This window comes from Mustela nivalis, assembly GCF_964662115.1.
Source record: "Mustela nivalis genome assembly, chromosome: 5".
Classification (NCBI taxonomy): domain Eukaryota; kingdom Metazoa; phylum Chordata; class Mammalia; order Carnivora; family Mustelidae; genus Mustela; species Mustela nivalis.
This window is the reverse complement of record NC_139024.1, coordinates 16,817,566-16,834,905: the sequence shown is the minus strand read 5'-3', so window position 1 is coordinate 16,834,905 and position 17,340 is coordinate 16,817,566. Positions and strand designations below refer to the sequence as shown.

Here is a 17,340-nt window from a genome sequence, read left to right as displayed (position 1 = left end):
TGGCTCTGTCAGATTTGTGCTTTGTGTTGGGGATAGCTGCTGCCTTTCTAGGTGGGATGTGTGAGCGAAGTCCAGAGTGAAAGAGCGGGTGACTACTCCACCGTGTAGATTCCTTCTCTGCGGCTGTGCACCTGACGCCACAGACCCCCAGCGGAGTTCTCAGGTCCCATTGGCCAGGCCTGGCCCTCTGGGACTTCCTACACAATCCACTGCAGCGGGAAGGGATTCCCACAGGAACTGCCACTCCACGGTAGGCTGAGAGCGACCCATACCCCCGCTGTGCACCCAGCCCTGAGAGGAGCAGGAACCCTCAAAGAACATTAGTGTCTCCAGCAGAGAAGCAGGGCGAAGGCGTGGACTTGGGCAAACACAACAGTATTTGCTACCATTTCTGGTTTTATTGAGTTTTTGTCTTTTTGCTTAGAGACTCTTCTTTTTCCTAATATTCTTGAAATGTTACTTTCATGTCTGTTACTTTAAGTGCGTGAGACTGTGCAGAATCACAGGACCAGCCTGTAACTGTGGCGGAGCTCAGTGCTCATTCAAGCTCTTTCTCCTGTGGTTTTGTTTATGCTTGTGTCCTATTCTTAGCAATTTAAAGAAAGTAGGAACTTGGGTTCTCTTTTTCTGCTTATTAGTGCTATCGCCCAGAGAGCAGTCTCTCTAAAGTACAGTATGAATCTAGTAGCATTTCAGGCAAGTCTGCAGTTGTCTGCAAAGTACACACAACTTTCAAGGTACCGTGTCAAGCAGCATGGGTGCTCTGACCAGAACTTCTGGAAATACTGGCAGCATCTGCCTCAGCTCAGACTGGCCCCTGTGGTCTCTGAAGACCCAGAGGGGCAGAGCCAGCAGGCCCACCTCAGTGATGAGAGCCATTCAGCTTTTGCTGGCCCCTGCATTGCCTTCCAGCCTTTTCCATTTGACATCCCAGCAGCTCTCAGAGCCTGCAATAGAGTTCCATCTGAAACTCTACTGTGACTCTGAGGAACCCAGCTCCCCTCTTGGTTGCTTCACACTGACACATTTCTTATGCATTATTTGAATATTTATTCATCATTCATATCCAGCAGATAATTTCTTAAATGATTGAAAGAGTACTTATTCATTGACATTTCAAATGCAGGAAGGCTTTCTCTGATTTAAAACTGATCATATTGGGGCACTTGGGTGGCTCAGTGGGTTATGCCTCTGCCTTTGGCTCAGGTCATGATCTCAGTGTCCTGGGATCGAGCCCCGCATCGGGCTCTCCGCTCAGCGGGGAGCCTGCGTCCCCCTCTTTCTCTGCCTACTTGTGATCTCTGTCTGTCAAATAAATAAATAAAATCTTTTAAAAGTAAATAAATAATAAACTGATCATATTGTGTTTATTATATTATCTGTTCTAACAGTTTATCACTTCCTGTCAGATAATCAACAGACATTCTCAACTGGCCTTTTCAGTCATCATGTTCTTAAGGAAAGAACAGGAGTATTTTTTTTTTTAAGATTTTATTTATTTATTTGACAGAGAGAAATCACAAGTAGATGGAGAGGCAGGCAGAGAGAGAGAGAGGGAAGCAGGCTCTCTGCTGAGCAGGGAGCCCGATGTGGGACTCGATCCCAGGACTCTGAGATCATGACCTGAGCCGAAGGCAGCGGCTTAACCCACTGAGCCACCCAGGCGCCCAGAACAGGAGTATTTTTAAGAAGCAATTAATAATGGTGTCATTGCCATGTCTGAACCAAGTTTTTATCCTTTTGTCTATAGCTTTGAGAGACATAAACTTACTTGAGAATACATGAAGTCAAAAAAAATTTTTTTTAAATCTCCTTAACATTTTTTATTTTTCAGAAAACTGTGGAATATATTTTCCAGAAATCAAAAGAGATCCAGGCAGATATTTACACACATGTCCTGAATCTGTGAAAAAGTGGCTTCAGCAACTAAAGAATGCTGGGAAAATTCTTTTGTTGATTACAAGTTCTCACAGTGATTACTGTCGACTTCTCTGTGAATATATTCTTGGGTAAGTGATAAGTCCTTCCATTCTCGTGGCCTTAGAAAATACTGATGATGAATGAGGTCAGTACTGCCTTCCAAGTACTCGCCTGTGCCCATCCCCTTCTGTTAGACAACGCTGAGTGACCGGCAGTTGTTTCTCTGCATCTGCTGATGGCAACACCCCCCAAGGGCAGTTTAGCTAAAGCAGTATGACTGGGGCCAGTAAGGCTCGTAGCCCGCCGATGGTCTGGACTTGAGAGGGTCTGACAGATTGATGGACTTCATGTCCCTCAAACAGCACTTCATGAGTTCGGTTTCTCAGCTTCGGATGATAAGTGAGGGACACCGAGTTGTAGATGACATTCCCTGACCCCTGCCTGGAGTACCGCCCTTCCGGCCCTTTCAGTGTGGAGCCGCGACCTCCAGCATTCAGCACAGCCAGGGATGAAACTGACCTCCGGGAAAGTCGAGGCAGTGTAAATGCACAGACTTCAGACAGACATGGGTTCAAGCCCGACCTTGCAACTTCCTCAGGCGCCTGAGGTATGTCTTTGACTGTTCTCACCCTCGATTTTATCACCTTAAAAATGGGCCAGCCGTACCTCATAGGTGTGAGCGGGGAGTTTAAACAAGGTAGCACAGGTATAGGATTCGAGTAGTTGGTAAGTTTCAGTGTCAGTATTTATTTATGTCGTTCTCGTGAGCAGTACCAGAGAATATCCGTGGTTGGAGCCAGACTGTAAAATGGGTAATGAGATCTCCGCCAGTGTTTCCTCAGATTGCAGCAAATACTGAATTGCTGGGTATAAGCAAATTTCACCCTCAACACTGACCTCTGGCTGCCTTCTTTAGCCTCCTGAGGTCTGTGTTCCTCAGCATGTGTGGGTTTAGATTGGTCTGTGGTATATTTAAAATCTACTGATGGATTTTCTGCTTTCTGAGTAATATGTAGGCCTGGGATCCTTGGAGCGAATTAAGGCAGGAGTCCTGGATACCTTGCACGGTGCCTCTTGGATGGCGAGACTCCATTTGCCATCCTGATAGTGGGACTGTGCTTCCAAACAAGCACTCTTCCTTTCTTTTTCATTAGCATAGATGACCCAAGTTTTTCTTCCTATCTTAATTTCTCTTCAGTGTAGTTTAGATTTCTAAATATTATCTCCCCCAATGCTCTAGTCTTTACTTTGCCATCCCATATGATCCGTAATTTAGTATTAAATACAGACTAAAAAACAATTATTGTTACCTAAAATTATCACACTGTAAGATTACACTGATTTCCAAAATGAGGTATCTTCTTCGTATTTGAACACTCTAAAAGATGTCGCCTCACTTGATATAATGGTAGCTTTCTGTGGGATCCATGTAACATACAAAATTATTAATAACTTAATGCTAATAAATCCAAAGTTCAGGCCCCACATTTGAAGACCTAGCTCGTGAATATTTTCGCTGTTAGAAGCTATTAAATTCAGGAGCGCTCGGGTGGCTCAGTGGGTTAAAGCCTCTGCCTTTGGCTCAGGTCATGATTCCAGGTCAAGCCCTGCATCAGGCTCTCTGCTCAGCAGGGAGCCTGCTTCCTCCTCTCTCTCTGCTTGCCTCTCTGCCTACTTGTGACCGCTCTCTGTCAAATAAATAAATAAAATCATAAAAAAAAGAGAGAGAGAGAAGCTGTTGAATTCATTCACTTTAACTATTACCCAGTTAGTGAGTTAATGTGCATTTTTCCCCCTTACGTTTATACTTCAAGGTGTTGTCAGGAGGAGTAGTGCTTAACCGTCTTCTCTTTGCACATGTAAAATACAGAAAAAGCATGTAAAAGTTAATCAAAAGATAAGAAACGACTGTGATCAGATAGGCAAAGATTAAGTTCTATTTTATGTGGACTTTTTCTAAATCCATAAAATTATGACAAATATTGTTGCTTTTTAGGAATGATTTCACAGATCTTTTCGACATTGTGATTACAAATGCATTGAAGCCTGGTTTCTTCTCCCATTCTCCAAGTCAGAGACCTTTCTGGACACTTGGTAAGTTAACATTTCTTCCTTCCTTCTTTTTTTTTCAGATTTATTTATTCAATTACTTAATAAATGCCTGTTGACTGACAACCATGTGCAAAATACTATGCTAAATACAACAAGGGGTATAAAAGTGATAGCATGCCTTCTTTCCCGTCCCAGGAATACACACACACATTAAGGTCAGTAAATGCATGGGGTTGATTGTAGGCCATTGTAGCTGTCACGGAAGAAATGACTTCCCAATGAGGTAAACCAGGAGGACACCTTAACCTTAGTTCTGTTGGCAGGGAAGGCCTGTCCAAAAAGGCCTGGAAAGGTGACTAACCAGGCAGGACCTGCAGGACAGGTAATGAGAAGAGCAGAGGAAGAGAGGCAGCAGGTCAAACAAATGCACAGGCCAGTGTGGGAGTAGTTTCGGCGAGTTCCAGTGACGGAGAGGAGGCCAGGGATTCCGGAGAGAGGAGAAGACGTTGGGGAAGGCAGGCGGCCTCACACACGGTGGAGATGGGTTTGAATATTATTCCACGAGCTCTGAGAAGCTGTTTAGTTGAGGTGTAGGAGTAACAGGGAGAGCTCTTTGGCTGTGGAATGCGAATGGATCGAATGTGGGAAAGATAGGCACTGAGTGTGCCACGGGAGAGACTGGGGGGTTGGTCTGAGGAGGTAGTGCCGGAGGTGGAGAGAAGCAGACATATTTCAGATGCATGTGGAGGTGGAACACGGCTTGGTGATGCTTTCAGAAGGAGAGGATGAAAAGAATAATCAAAAATGACTTGTTGGTTTTTCTTTTTTCTGAATTGAGCGAATGGGTGAAGGGTGGTAGCATGTACAGCCATGAGGAAAAATACAGAGGAAAAGTTTTTGTAGGGTGGGGATGATAGCTATTAAGAAATCATTTTTTATAATGTTAAGTTTGAAATGCCCATAAGTTATTCAACTGGAACTAACAATTAGGAAATTGTATAAATGAGCATGGAATCCAAGGGAATAGCTTTAGGCTCAGGATATAAATTTGGGAGAGTTATCAGCTCACAGGGTATTTTAAAGCCATGGGCTTTTATGAGATCAAATGCAGAGAGAATAATGAAAGTAAAACCAGATTGTAGATAGGTGTTCCCACATAATAGTTTTTTAAACAGTTCATCCTTCTATCTCTTGATACTTATCAATTAAGCAAATATAGTGCAAAAAAATGCAGTAACTTGTTAGCATAAAGTTCATGCATTTCTGGTCTCCAGTATATTAAAAAAATTTGGCATATTTTTAATGTGCATTGTTTTCCATTACTGGTGTATGTGTGAAATTTTAATAAGAATTTCTGTGGAACATGGGGCAGCTGGCTGGGTCTGTCCATGAAGGAGGCAACTCTCAATCTTAGGGTTGTGAGTCCAAGCCCCACACTGGGTTAGAGATTAGTTGCAAATAAAATCTTAAAAAAAAAAAACCTCTGTGGAACAATATAAGAACTGCTATAGGTACAGAAAAGGTATAGATTTTGGAAGAAAATATGAAAATCCTGCAAATTAAAATTTTTTAAAAATTTGCTGAGTAGTTAGATATTTAAATATAAATATGTGAAGGGGGAAATATTTAGGGTTTTTTTGTTTGTTTAACACAAAGAGTATTATTTGAATACCCGATAACAGGTTATTTCTTAACATCAAGGATTTATAGGAAACATTAAACCAATATATAAAAATACCATCGCTCTCTCTCTCTTTCTACCAGACCAGGGTTTCTTAACCTTAGCAGTTCTGAGATTTGGGGTAAAATGCTTCTTTGTCAGCGGCAGTAGGGCTGCCGCTCTGTGTACTGTGGGCGGCTTAGTGGCGTCACTAGCCTCTGATCACTAATGCCAGTAGCATCCCGTATCCCCAGTTGTGACATCCAAAAGTGTCTCCAGACGTTGCCAAATTTGCCCTGAGGAGCAAAATCACCACAGTTGAAAACAACTGTCCAAACCACACTCATTGATATACAGGCATATTTTCATATCTTCAGTTTAAAAAACATAAACTATGCCCTGATCCTACATTGTCTTCCAGCTAAAACCTCCATTCTCTGGCTCCCTTCATAGCTGAAATTCTAGAAAGACTGGTCTACACTCACTGGTTCCCCTCCCTCCAGTGAACTCTTCAACACACGCCAACAAGCTGGCCACCTTCTATTCTTTATCGTCCTTAAATGGCTGTCCCCGGATTGCCCCCAGCAACAAACCTCCCCCTTTCATGTCCAGTAGGCTGTGCATCACGTCCTGTTTAAACCGCTTCGTCTTTGCTCTCTGCTCAGAATATATGGGATTTCATGCTTCTGTAGATATACAGAAAAGCCTGCCTCTGTTTTTTTCATATCCAGAAGTGATTAGACTAGAAGATCTCTGAAGTTCTTTCCACCTCTAGTTTTCTGGGCTTCTGAATTTAAAATCTTTCAGTGGAAGATACAGTGAATCCTGCAGATTTTAGAGTTAACACAAAATACTTTATTCCCATTTTGAGGGCAGTAAGTTTGTGAGAACTGTTATGAATGAGAGGATCGTACTAACATGAAAGAACCTCTCATCTGTGGTGTGTAGTGTCCAGTTTCATGCTGATTCTGATTCGTTGCCTACCTCTGATTGCCTTTCTACCGCTGGATTCCCTTCACCTTTCTCTCGCTCTGCTAAAATATTTTATTGCAGTAAAATATTCATTGTGCTCAAAATCAACACAAAGTTATCAAAAATATTTTCATGCAAATTAAACTGTAAATAATAGCTATGAGTAAATAGCATTAACACAAATTTAGCTTCTAAATCAATATGGAACTTTCTAAGAATTGTTAACAATAGTAAAGGAAAAAAATTGTTGATCGTCAATGTTGAATTCACTGATTTCCACAAAAAGAAGTCTTCCATTATGTTTAAGACAAATGATTTATTCCTTCGACGCGTAACCAGAGAGAAGTGGGATCTCAGCATACTGCAGTCCGGGGAACCTTATGATTAAACAGCGTATTTTCCAAGCTTCACACCTATTTCTCTAACAGATTTTTCCTCAATCTTAGTGTCAAAATATACTACATTTCATATTTTAAAAAGCCACTCCATTAGTTTTTAGTCAGTTTGGAACTAGTGTCCCTTGTATCACATTTCTTAAGGGTTAATGTTCTCCAGCATTCCACATTAGCTCTCCTTTCTTCTGCTCTCTCCCACTCTGATGGTTTCAGCTATCCCCTCAACAGTAATGACTCCCAGTTCCTTATCTCCCCGCATCACTTCTCCCTGACTCACAAAGGCGTATTTCTAAACTCCCCAAACCCTGCAGCCCTGGCGTTGCAGGAACCTTGATGTGCAACTCGTGAATTTCCCCTCCCATCTTGGCGTGCTCTTCTTCCCGGACTCCCTAGTTCCGTTACAACTTTTCCAACTGATCTTGCCCAAGCTAGGAGAACCCATCAACTTCTGCTCCTCTCTCCCCTTCGCATCTAACCTGTCCTTCAGTCTTCTCAGGCTGGTCACCTACCACCTTCCTGCCAATGCCTTTATCATGCCTTGTGCGAACTGGTACACTCACATCACTGCTGGGTGTGACAGTACCTAGTGACTGATCGCCCAGTTTCCATCAGCCTTGTCACCCTCAAACCATCCCCCATGTGGCAGTTAATGTTATTGTACCATGCAGGTCGTGTCCCTCCAGTGTCATGTAAATCAAATCACCACTCCAAATGGATTAAAAGCAGAAGTAAAGTAAGGCAAAGGAGCTTCTGGGATGGAAGGTGCCAGGCCAACCAATTCTCAAGGGCACAGTTAGCCGTTGCCATAGAGACAAGAGGGGGAGCATCCTGCCTGAATCGGGAGCCAAGTGCCTCCTGCTGGGCTGATCCTTACCAACCTGTTTAAGGATTATTTGGGGGACAAGGAACCTCTTCCAGGCAAAATGTGCAGCATCCCTCTCCATCACTGGGTGATTCAGCTCCTCACCAGCGCAACCGGCCAGGGTGGGGGAGGGGGGGAGGAGTCCATCCTGCAAGATGGCAAATTCAGTGAGGAGAGCGAGCGACGGTATCTTTTTCACTGCCAGGTCCCCCGTGTCTGCCAGCTCCCCCCTCCTCCCCACCCCCAATTTGGGAATCACGACCCTACTCGCTGTCATTGGTTTCTTGGCCTGAACTATCACCCACACGCAGACTCCCAGATCTTTCTCTGAGACCTCTTTTCTAGAGCCTCATAGCCCGTTTCCCCCTGCACACAGCTGGCTCTGCGCAGTATTGCGAACTCAGACTTCATACTCTCCTTCCACGGAGAAACGACACAACCAGACGTGCCGGCCGCTTTCTATTATCGTCCTTACTTGACTACCCACGGAATCGCCCCAGCAACCAACCTCCTGTCTCCTCCCCCTTTCGCGTCCAGTATGCTGTGCACCACGCCCTGTTTAAACCGCCTCGTCTCTGCTCTCTGCTCCCTTCCCATCAGGCCGTCCTCACTCTCTTCCCGGGGAGTCTCTTAACTGCCCCCCGCCCCCTCCGCCTGCACTTTGTACCTCTCCCTCCCTACCTCCCTTGCGCCTGCCCTCAGATACTAGACAAAGACTTCCATTTGTCACGTTAAATACATTTTATGTAATTCACTTATTACTGTTAGGCATACTCTGTAGTTAATCACACACACACAGAATCTCCTTGGCTTCCCTCTCCGTGGAGCATCCGAAGGTGAATTACGAATCTGGTTGCTAAGTTACGTTTTCATCTTCACTCTGTCCGCTCCCTACAGATGCCCATGAGTCCACCCTTGCCAGAACGAACACCTTCTATTCTTGGCAGATTTTTGTTCCTGCCCTGCGCTCCACATCAGTGTTTCTTTGACTATGATGTTCGCTCACACCCCCCAGGGATATTGTTAGAATGGAGATTCTGATTCAGGAGGTCTAGTTATAACCTTAGCTTCTGCATTCTAAACAGATTTTCTAGTGAGGCAGATGCCACTGGTCAGATCACCAGTGACAGATTCTAGTAACCCCAAGAAAGAATGCCTTAGTGCAGTTAACTGAAGATTGTTATTCTGAAAAGAAATGAGTCCCAGCATATGAGGTATGGCAGTATTGCTCAGCGGGGAGTCTGCTTCTCCCTTTGCTTCCACTTTTCTGCACTCTTTTCTGTGCCTGAGCACTCTTTCACTCTAACAAATAATTAAATCTTAAAATATATATATATATATATATTTAAACTAAAGGAAAGGACTTTGAAAGAATTAATTGCTTTAAAGAATTATGAGTATCAGGGGCGCCTGGGTGGCTCAGTGTTAAAGCCTCTGCCTTCGGCTCAGGTCATGATCCCAGGGTCCTGGGACTGAGCCCCACATCGGGCTCTCTGCTCTGCGGGAAGCCTGCGTCCTTCTCTCTCTCTGCCTGCCTCTCTGCCTACTTGTGATCTCTGTCAAATAAATAAATAAAATCTTTAAAAAAAAATAATTATGAGCATCAAACAAATAGTAAACCCTCAGAATCAACATAGATGAGTAGATAGTCTCTTAAATTTGCTGAACTCACTAGTAAAATATTTGTTTCTCTTAATCTGTAATTTTCCTTTTTATGGCTCCCAACACAGACAAGCATTTTAGCAGACATTTTACTTTAAAAATGTCTAGTGGAGGGCACCTGGCTGGCTGAGTGGGTACAGTAGGTGATTTTTTTAAATATTTTTTTATTTATTTGACAGAGAGGGAGAGAGCATGTGCACATGAGCAGGGGCAGAGGCAGAGGGAGAAGCAGGCTCCCCGCTGAGCAGGGAGCCTGATGTGGGACTTGATCCCAGGACCCTGGGATCATGACCTGAGCCAAAGGCAGCCACTTAACCGACGGAGCCACCTAGGCGTCGCAAGCACGTGACTCTTGATCTCGGGGCCATGAGTTCAAGCCCTACATTGGGCCTGGAGCTTACTTAAAAAGATAAACTTTAGAAAATATATATTGTAAAAATGTGTTATTGCCCATGCCCCCCCCCAAAAAAATAGAAAAAGTGTATAAAAATGCACAATTGGAGGAAAAAATTCTAACTCAAAATTGAAGAGGGGATATGTAAAAGTAAATATGCACTGTCTAGTCAGGTCCACATAATATAGGACAGAATTCAGGGAATCAAAAGAATTGTAAATATATTTTTAATTATAAGTCATTGTTTAGTAAACCTCTAGCAAGTCAACATTGCTACTAGAATATAAGCATCCTAAAGACAGGGGCTTGGGCCATCTAGGTCACCTCTATTACCTCATACCTAAAGTATTCTGTAAAATCTAGTTGAATAAAGATTTGAAAGAAAAAAAGAAAAAGTTTTTTCCAGGTCAGTCTATTCCCACCAGGCTATGAGGATTCGGTTTGTAACATCTTCCTTGTAACAGCAAAAGAATGGCAACATCTCACCTATCTATCAAGAGATCATTATTAGGGGTGCCTGGGTGGCTCAGTGGGTTAAAGACTCCACCTTCAGCTCAGGTCATGGTCCCAGGGTCCTGGGATCGAGCCCCATATCAGGCTCTCTGTTCAGCAGAGAGCCTGCTTCCTCCTCTCTCTGCCTGCCTCTCGGCCTACTTGTGATCTCTGTCAAATAAATAAATAAAATCTTTAAAAAAAAAAAAAAAAAGAGATCACTATTATTGAACATGCATCTATTTTAAAAACTAAGTAGTTTGCAGTGTATTATCTAGAGAAGCTTAAAAAAAATCAAATTGCAGAACAGTGTGCCAGTATTTGCATTTAAATGGGAGGGTTCATGGGTATAATATTAGTTGCCAAGACTGCTGTCCTAACAATAAACCACAGACTGGGGGCTTACACACCAGAAATATATTTCACTTACTTCTGGAGGCTGGAAGTCTGAGATCAAGGTGTCAGCAGGATTGGTTTCCTCTTCCGCGTCTCTTCCTGGCTTGTAGATATGCATCTTCTCCCTGTTGTCATCGCATGGTCTTTCTTCTGTGTCCTAATCACCTGATTATCTGTGACTTATAATCAGCTCTTATGAGGACACCAGACATATTGGATTAGGCCCACCCGAATGGCCTATTAAAGGGCCTGACTTCAAATACAGCCACATTCTGAGATACCAAGGGTTGGGGCTCTACCATATGAATTTGAGGGGAGCACAGTTCAGCTCACAACAGGTACACACATATGCCAAAACTCTTCACACTGTATACTGACAATGTGTGCAGTTTATTGTTAATATCAGTTATATCTCAGTAAATGTGTCTTTAAAGGGGAGAGGGAAAGAGTATATATTTGCTTTATCTGCATAAAAGAGTGGTTACCTTTTTGTAGAACAGGTAAGTGCACAGCGGAGAGAGTTCAAAAATGGAACTTTTAATATTTGTAAGTATATTACTCATTCCCCAAAAAATCACATTAAATACATACTACTTAAATATTAAGATAGTAACATCAAGCATATTGGGAGTTGGGGGAACAGGTGTGAGCTGCCACGTGAGCCACGTCCAAGCAGCTGTGGGCTGAGGTCAGTGGTCAGGCACAAGTACAAAAAACTCTTAACTCTTGTTCTCTATGGCAAGATTTTCTTACCTAAGATAAGTTACGGAACTCACCTTTGTTTAAGATTGGTAGCCATAGAGGTGCCTGGGTGGCTCAGTAAGTTAAAGCCTCTGTCTCCAGCTTAGGTCATGATCCCAGGGTGTGGGATGGAGCCCTGCATTGGGCTCTCTGCCCTCCCCACCGCCACCCCCTGACCCCCGGCCCCCCGCGCTCTCTCTCTGCCTGCCTCTCTGCCTACTTGTGATCTCTGTTGTCAAATAAATAAAATCTTTTTTAAAAAGGGGAGGGTGGTGCCTGGGTGGCTCAGTGGGTTAAGCCTCTGCCTTCGACTCAGGTCATGATCTCTGGGTCCTGGGATCAAGACCCACATCGGGCTCTCTGCTCAGCAGGGAGCCTGTTTCCCCCTTTCTCTCTGCCTGCCTCTCTGCCTACTTGTGATCTCTGTCTGTCAAACAAGTAAATCTTAAAATCTTAAAAGATTCTTAAAATCTTAAGAAAGAAAAAAGACTTAGCCATAGCCTTAACTGTATCATTTCCCCATATTTTGGAGAACTTTTGCTAAAATTTTACCATTTTGTGTTTTTACTTTTCTTGGTCATATGCTCTTAAAATAAGAAAGTAAGGGGCGCCTGGGTGGCACAGTGGGTTGAAGCCTCTGCCTTCCGCTCAGGTCATGATCCCAGAGTCCTGGAATTGAGACCCGAATCAGGCTCTGCTCAGCAGGGAGCCTGCTTCCTCCTCTCTCTCTGCCTGCCTCTCTGCCTACTTGTGATCTGTCAAATAAATAAATAAATATACTTTTTAAATAAATAAATAAATACGTAAAATAAGAAAATTAAAAGTTTGATTTACTAATTGCTCTAATCGATTGCTCTTCCATCTCTCCACCCAACCCTTATCTGCTTCCTAATTTTATGCAGTCAGTTTTGGGGGAATGTGTATGTTATAGAAACAAGTTAGAGCTTTGGTGTATGCATTTTTCTCCTTCATGCTTATAACCCAAACATCCATTAATTATTAAGCTAAAAGTTTGGAGGAATAATTCAGACATCTTACAGAACTTAAGTACAAAAATTTTTCTGACTATATATCTTCATAGGAAGATTTCTTACATTAATGCTTTCTATCCAGTCCTTAAGAATGTTTTAAATTAAAGCTGTGACATAATTGACTTGTACGAAAGTAATACTGGTTTGCATTTTTCATAATACAGTGCTGTTTAATCAATCTGAGGGATACTGTAAAAACAATAAACTTTATAAATGAAGTTCAAAATGCATTCTAAAGTCCACTTTTTTTTTAAAATCTGTTGATCTATTCCTAATCTAATGGAGGAGAGTAAACAGCACTGCATTTGGGCATAATAGGAGGATGCCAAATACAAATTTCTCTTTTCTAAAGTTGTATCTTGTTCACAGTTGCGTCCATGAGCCGTAGCCAGGTCCAGGAATCCAACTTTAGAGACGATTTATGGGTCTGTCTTACCCTTTTGTCTTCTAGCCCCCTTTTGAAGTCCTAATGTAAAACTAAGGAGTCTGGTTAATAAAAAACCACTTACCAGCTTTGAGGTCTCGAGCAAAGTAACTTCCCTGAGCCTTCTTATCCTCAGTTAAGAGGCTCGTTGTGAGGATGAAGTAAAATATACCCCCATTACCCACAGCCTCCCCACAGAGCAGTACATTTGCTTCAGCTGATGAAGTGACTCCTCATTCTCACCAGTCATGGGGGAGGCTGTGCATGCGCAGAGCGAGGGGCTGTAGCGGAAATTTCTGGACCCTTCAGTTTTGCTGCGAACCTAAAACGGCTTTAAGAAGATCATTTGAAAAATCCTCTATGTACGAAAAATGTTAGATCTGTCTAGATGAGGACCGCCATGAAGGGCTTGTAATCACCCGGGTGCTCACTGAATGCTGGCTCCTGTCCGCACACGGCTCCTTCCTGTGCACGTCCTACAGCCGTGCTTGGTGGGGTCTGCCCAAAAATCACTTGATTAAAGGGTCTGATTGTCAAACTCTCTTTTCAGAAAATGATGAGGAACAGGAGGCACTGCCATCTCTTGATAAACCTGGCTGGTACTCTCAAGGGAACGCTGTCCACCTTTATGAACTTCTGAAGAAAATGACTGGCAAAAATGAACCCAAGGTATTTTCTGATTGAGGTGGGGTTCTTGATGCCCTCCCGCAGACATGAACTATTATAAATTAAAACCATAATTCTAAATGCATTCAGCTTAGTTTTCTGTGGGGAAATCATCTACTACCTCTGCCTATCTGCCAGTCTTTTACCTCTTCTGCTTAAATAAGCCTTTTCTCTGTGATCGAGACTGACTCTTTACCTAGAACAGAGAAGAGCAAAGATTTCAAGCAAGGAGGCACAGTTCTAGGGGAAACACTGGACGAGTGTGTGGGATACCTGAGGAATAATATTCTGATAACAGGTCACCGAACAAACTTTATATGTAAAACAAATGTCAATTGAAATTACACCACAGACTAGCCTAAAGACACACTTGATTTTGATATGCTGGTCACATTGTTGATGTTGGACATGGGTGCATTTTTTATAGTATGACACTTTCTTCCAAAAAATGTTTACCGGAAAGATCAGCGGATAACTGACCCCTGCTCCACTGGCTCCCACATTGCCACAGCACCCTGGGAACTCTTGAGGGGTTTAACAGAACATTCTGACTTGGAGGTTCTAGTTCCTACTTCCTTACCGTTTTCTCATGTAAATGTAAATTGAGGGGTATGGATTAGATCCGCGGGGCTTTGCCTGAGAATAACTGGAGAGCCTCCCAGAGCCCGCTGACCCAGCCCGGCAGAGATTCTGTTTCAGCCAGTCTGGGTAGGTCCCAGAAACTCTTGGAAAAGCTGGTGTGATGTGCACTCCTACAAATGTAATCCATTGTAACAAGTCATCGCTACTCCACCAGTTCTTCACTTCTAAGGGCGGCCTTCATGATAAACATACAGACTCTGACTTCCTCAGAAAACTGAATAAACTCAGCCCCTGCCTTTCTTCTACCTGCAAATGCGTTGTGTCACTTCTTACAGCAAACCTGGTGCCCCACAAACCAAATGGGGCAGGTTGAATATTTGTGATGGTATTCACGGAAGTTTTAAGATGTTTATGTAACTTTTGTCCTAAGGACTTTTTTACAGGACTTTTTTCTGTTCATGAAGCGAACACTACCACTTTCACATTCCTCATGCCTCAAACAGAATTTGCTGTCTGACGTACAGGTGGTTTACTTTGGTGACAGCATGCACTCGGACATTTTCCCAGCCCGTCATTATAGTAACTGGGAGACAGTCCTCATTCTGGAAGAGCTCAGAGGGGACAGAGATGGGAAGCCTGAAGAATCAGAGCCTCTAGAGAAGAAAGGAAAATATGAGGTAAGGGTTTCCTTACTAGCTCTTTCCTGGAAAGAAAACCCTTTATGTTTGACATATCTTAAAAAGTGCTTGTTTGTGCCAAGAGTGATGAAATCTCTTGGCACTTGGTGAACTTGCTATCTCAGTCCTGTTGTTAATCTTGTTGATAATTTTTAAATAATGCCAAGACCCATCTGTCTTCCCAGCCCTCTTGCTTTCACCCAGTGCTATGACTCCATGAGTGTTTTTTGGCTAATGTTGAGGCAACCAGATCCTGACTCTTCTAGTCACACCCTATGTCTCTTTTGCTTGGCCATGAAAGCTCTTCTGCTCTTTCTTCATGAGTATAAGTTAATACATTGGTAGCTCCTTTAGACTTGGTTCCTCAGCTGCCAAGAAGAAACCTTAGGCGAAGACTTGATGTAAAGAAAAGTAAAATATGTCATAAATCTGAAAAAGGGGAAAAAGTATATAAAAGCAAAAAGCAGCAGAAAAGAAGAAAGATCAGAAAATAATATGCATTTCTAAATTCATCCCAGTGGAACAACTCTAAGAAGGAAAAACTCAAGTCAAGAAACAAAAAATAACTATAAAAAGAAATGAGCTATTAAACCACACAGGGACAGAGAGGAAACTAACAAGCATACTACCAAGTGAAAGAAGCCAGTTTAAAAAGCCTATATATTGTATGATTCCAGCTATACGACATTCTAGAAAAGGCAAAACTACAGAAAGTAAAAAGACCAGTGGTGCCAGGGGTTCAGGAGGGAGGGAGGTGAGTAAATGGAGCACAAGGGATTTTTATGGATTTTCATGATACTGTAATGGTGGAAACATGACATTGTATATTTGTCAGAACCCATAGAACTATACCACATGAAGTGTTAACCCTAATGTAAACTACAGCCTTTCATTAATAATAATGTATTAATACTGGTTAACCAGTGATAACAAATGTACCGCACCAATTACTGCAAAATGTTAATAATAGGAGAGACAGTGGGCAGGAAGGGGAGGCAAATGGGGAACACATGTATGAGAACTTTCTGCACTATGTGCTCTAGCTATCTGTAAACCTAAAGTCTGTTCACTTAAAAAATAATAACCATAAATAGACCCAACAAAACGTTAGAAGAAAGGGTTCAGGTTTTTCTGAGGTTTCCGCTGAGTAGCATTTAGTCTTCAACATGACACTGGAAGTTCTTTGGACTGTTTAAGAAGAGCTTTAAAGCAGTCTTACAGGGGGTAGGCCTTCCATCCTGCGTGACTTGGGAGAAGTTTTTCACTAAAGAGAAATTAGGAGATTTGGTTTCTTCAGAATGCTTTGAGAATACAGGTACTGTATTAAGAAAATGAAGACTCCATGGGAAAGTTTCCTCCAACATTTACAACAAACAGTAGCCCCATCCTTTTCCCATGACCCCTTTCTCTTGTTAATTAGTGATAAACACATGAACAGAGTTCATAATTGGCTTTTAGACAGAAAATGATGAGTCAATAGCTTGAAAATTTTATTTCCTAACACAAAACTGAAATAACGTTCCTTTCCTATCAAACTCTACCTCCCCAACCCGCCCTGTTCCCCTGAACGTGGGCAAGGAAGCAAGGAAGAGGACGGTTTGGCCAAGTGACAGGGTTACAGTAAAGCCCTCAGAAGGCTCCAGCTGTAGCCCTAAACTCTCTTCCCATCTCACATTGTTGAGATTCCAGGTTACATGGAATTGTGGAAGATGGATTGGGGTCTGAGGCAGGTGTTTTGCTGCAGGATTCCCAGCTGTGGCCCAAACCATCATGTTGAAAAAGCAGAGTATTCTCGTACTACTTGATTCCAGAGTTAACCTGGTCAGACTGAATGATATGATGTTTCTGTAGTTTGTGTTAAGGCAGTGTTTGTGTGATGGGTTCCTCCTTAGCAAATGTTTCAGGACAACTTAGTTCTCTCTTCTTTAAGGAGAATCCTCTAATCCTACATCTTTCTGCTTATATTTAAAAGCCGATTTAAAATTTAAAACAATTGGGTGTTTTGTTTTGTTTTTTTTAATTATCTTGTAACACAAACCTAGGACTATAACTTCTAGAAGCCGGACTGCTTTCATATTTAAGTTCACCTGTATTTCTATACACAGAACACTTTCTCCGTCAGCAATCAAAGCCTTTGTGTAAGTACAGCATGTCATGAGAATTCAGATTCTTTCCTGCTTCCCTGTGGAGGAGACAAGAATACAAAACCATCCTCAGTTGTTACAGGAGGAAGGAGACAGTCCATAAAGAGATCTAAACAGAAAGTATCGTGTGAGGGCTCTTCTGTTGATTTTGTGATTATTAAGAAAAATGTAGTTTCATTTTTCTAACCAAATGTCATACACGTAATATATATCACATTCAGTGTTTTAGTTAGCACAAAACCAGAATGCAAAGGGATTTAATTCCTTATT

The 17,340-nt window shown here is 42.5% G+C and overlaps 1 protein-coding gene across 1 annotated transcript in view; it reads left to right on the top strand.

Moving 5' to 3' along the window:
- Positions 1-17,340, top strand: part of NT5DC1 (5'-nucleotidase domain containing 1) — a 140,007-nt gene that overhangs the window by 108,281 nt on the left and 14,386 nt on the right. Inside the window, exons 7-10 of the mRNA XM_082730120.1 lie at positions 1,835-2,009; positions 3,917-4,014; positions 13,552-13,670; positions 14,774-14,926. Of these exons, the coding sequence (XP_082586246.1) occupies positions 1,835-2,009; positions 3,917-4,014; positions 13,552-13,670; positions 14,774-14,926 (545 nt within the window). The remainder of the gene's footprint in view (positions 1-1,834; positions 2,010-3,916; positions 4,015-13,551; positions 13,671-14,773; positions 14,927-17,340) is intronic.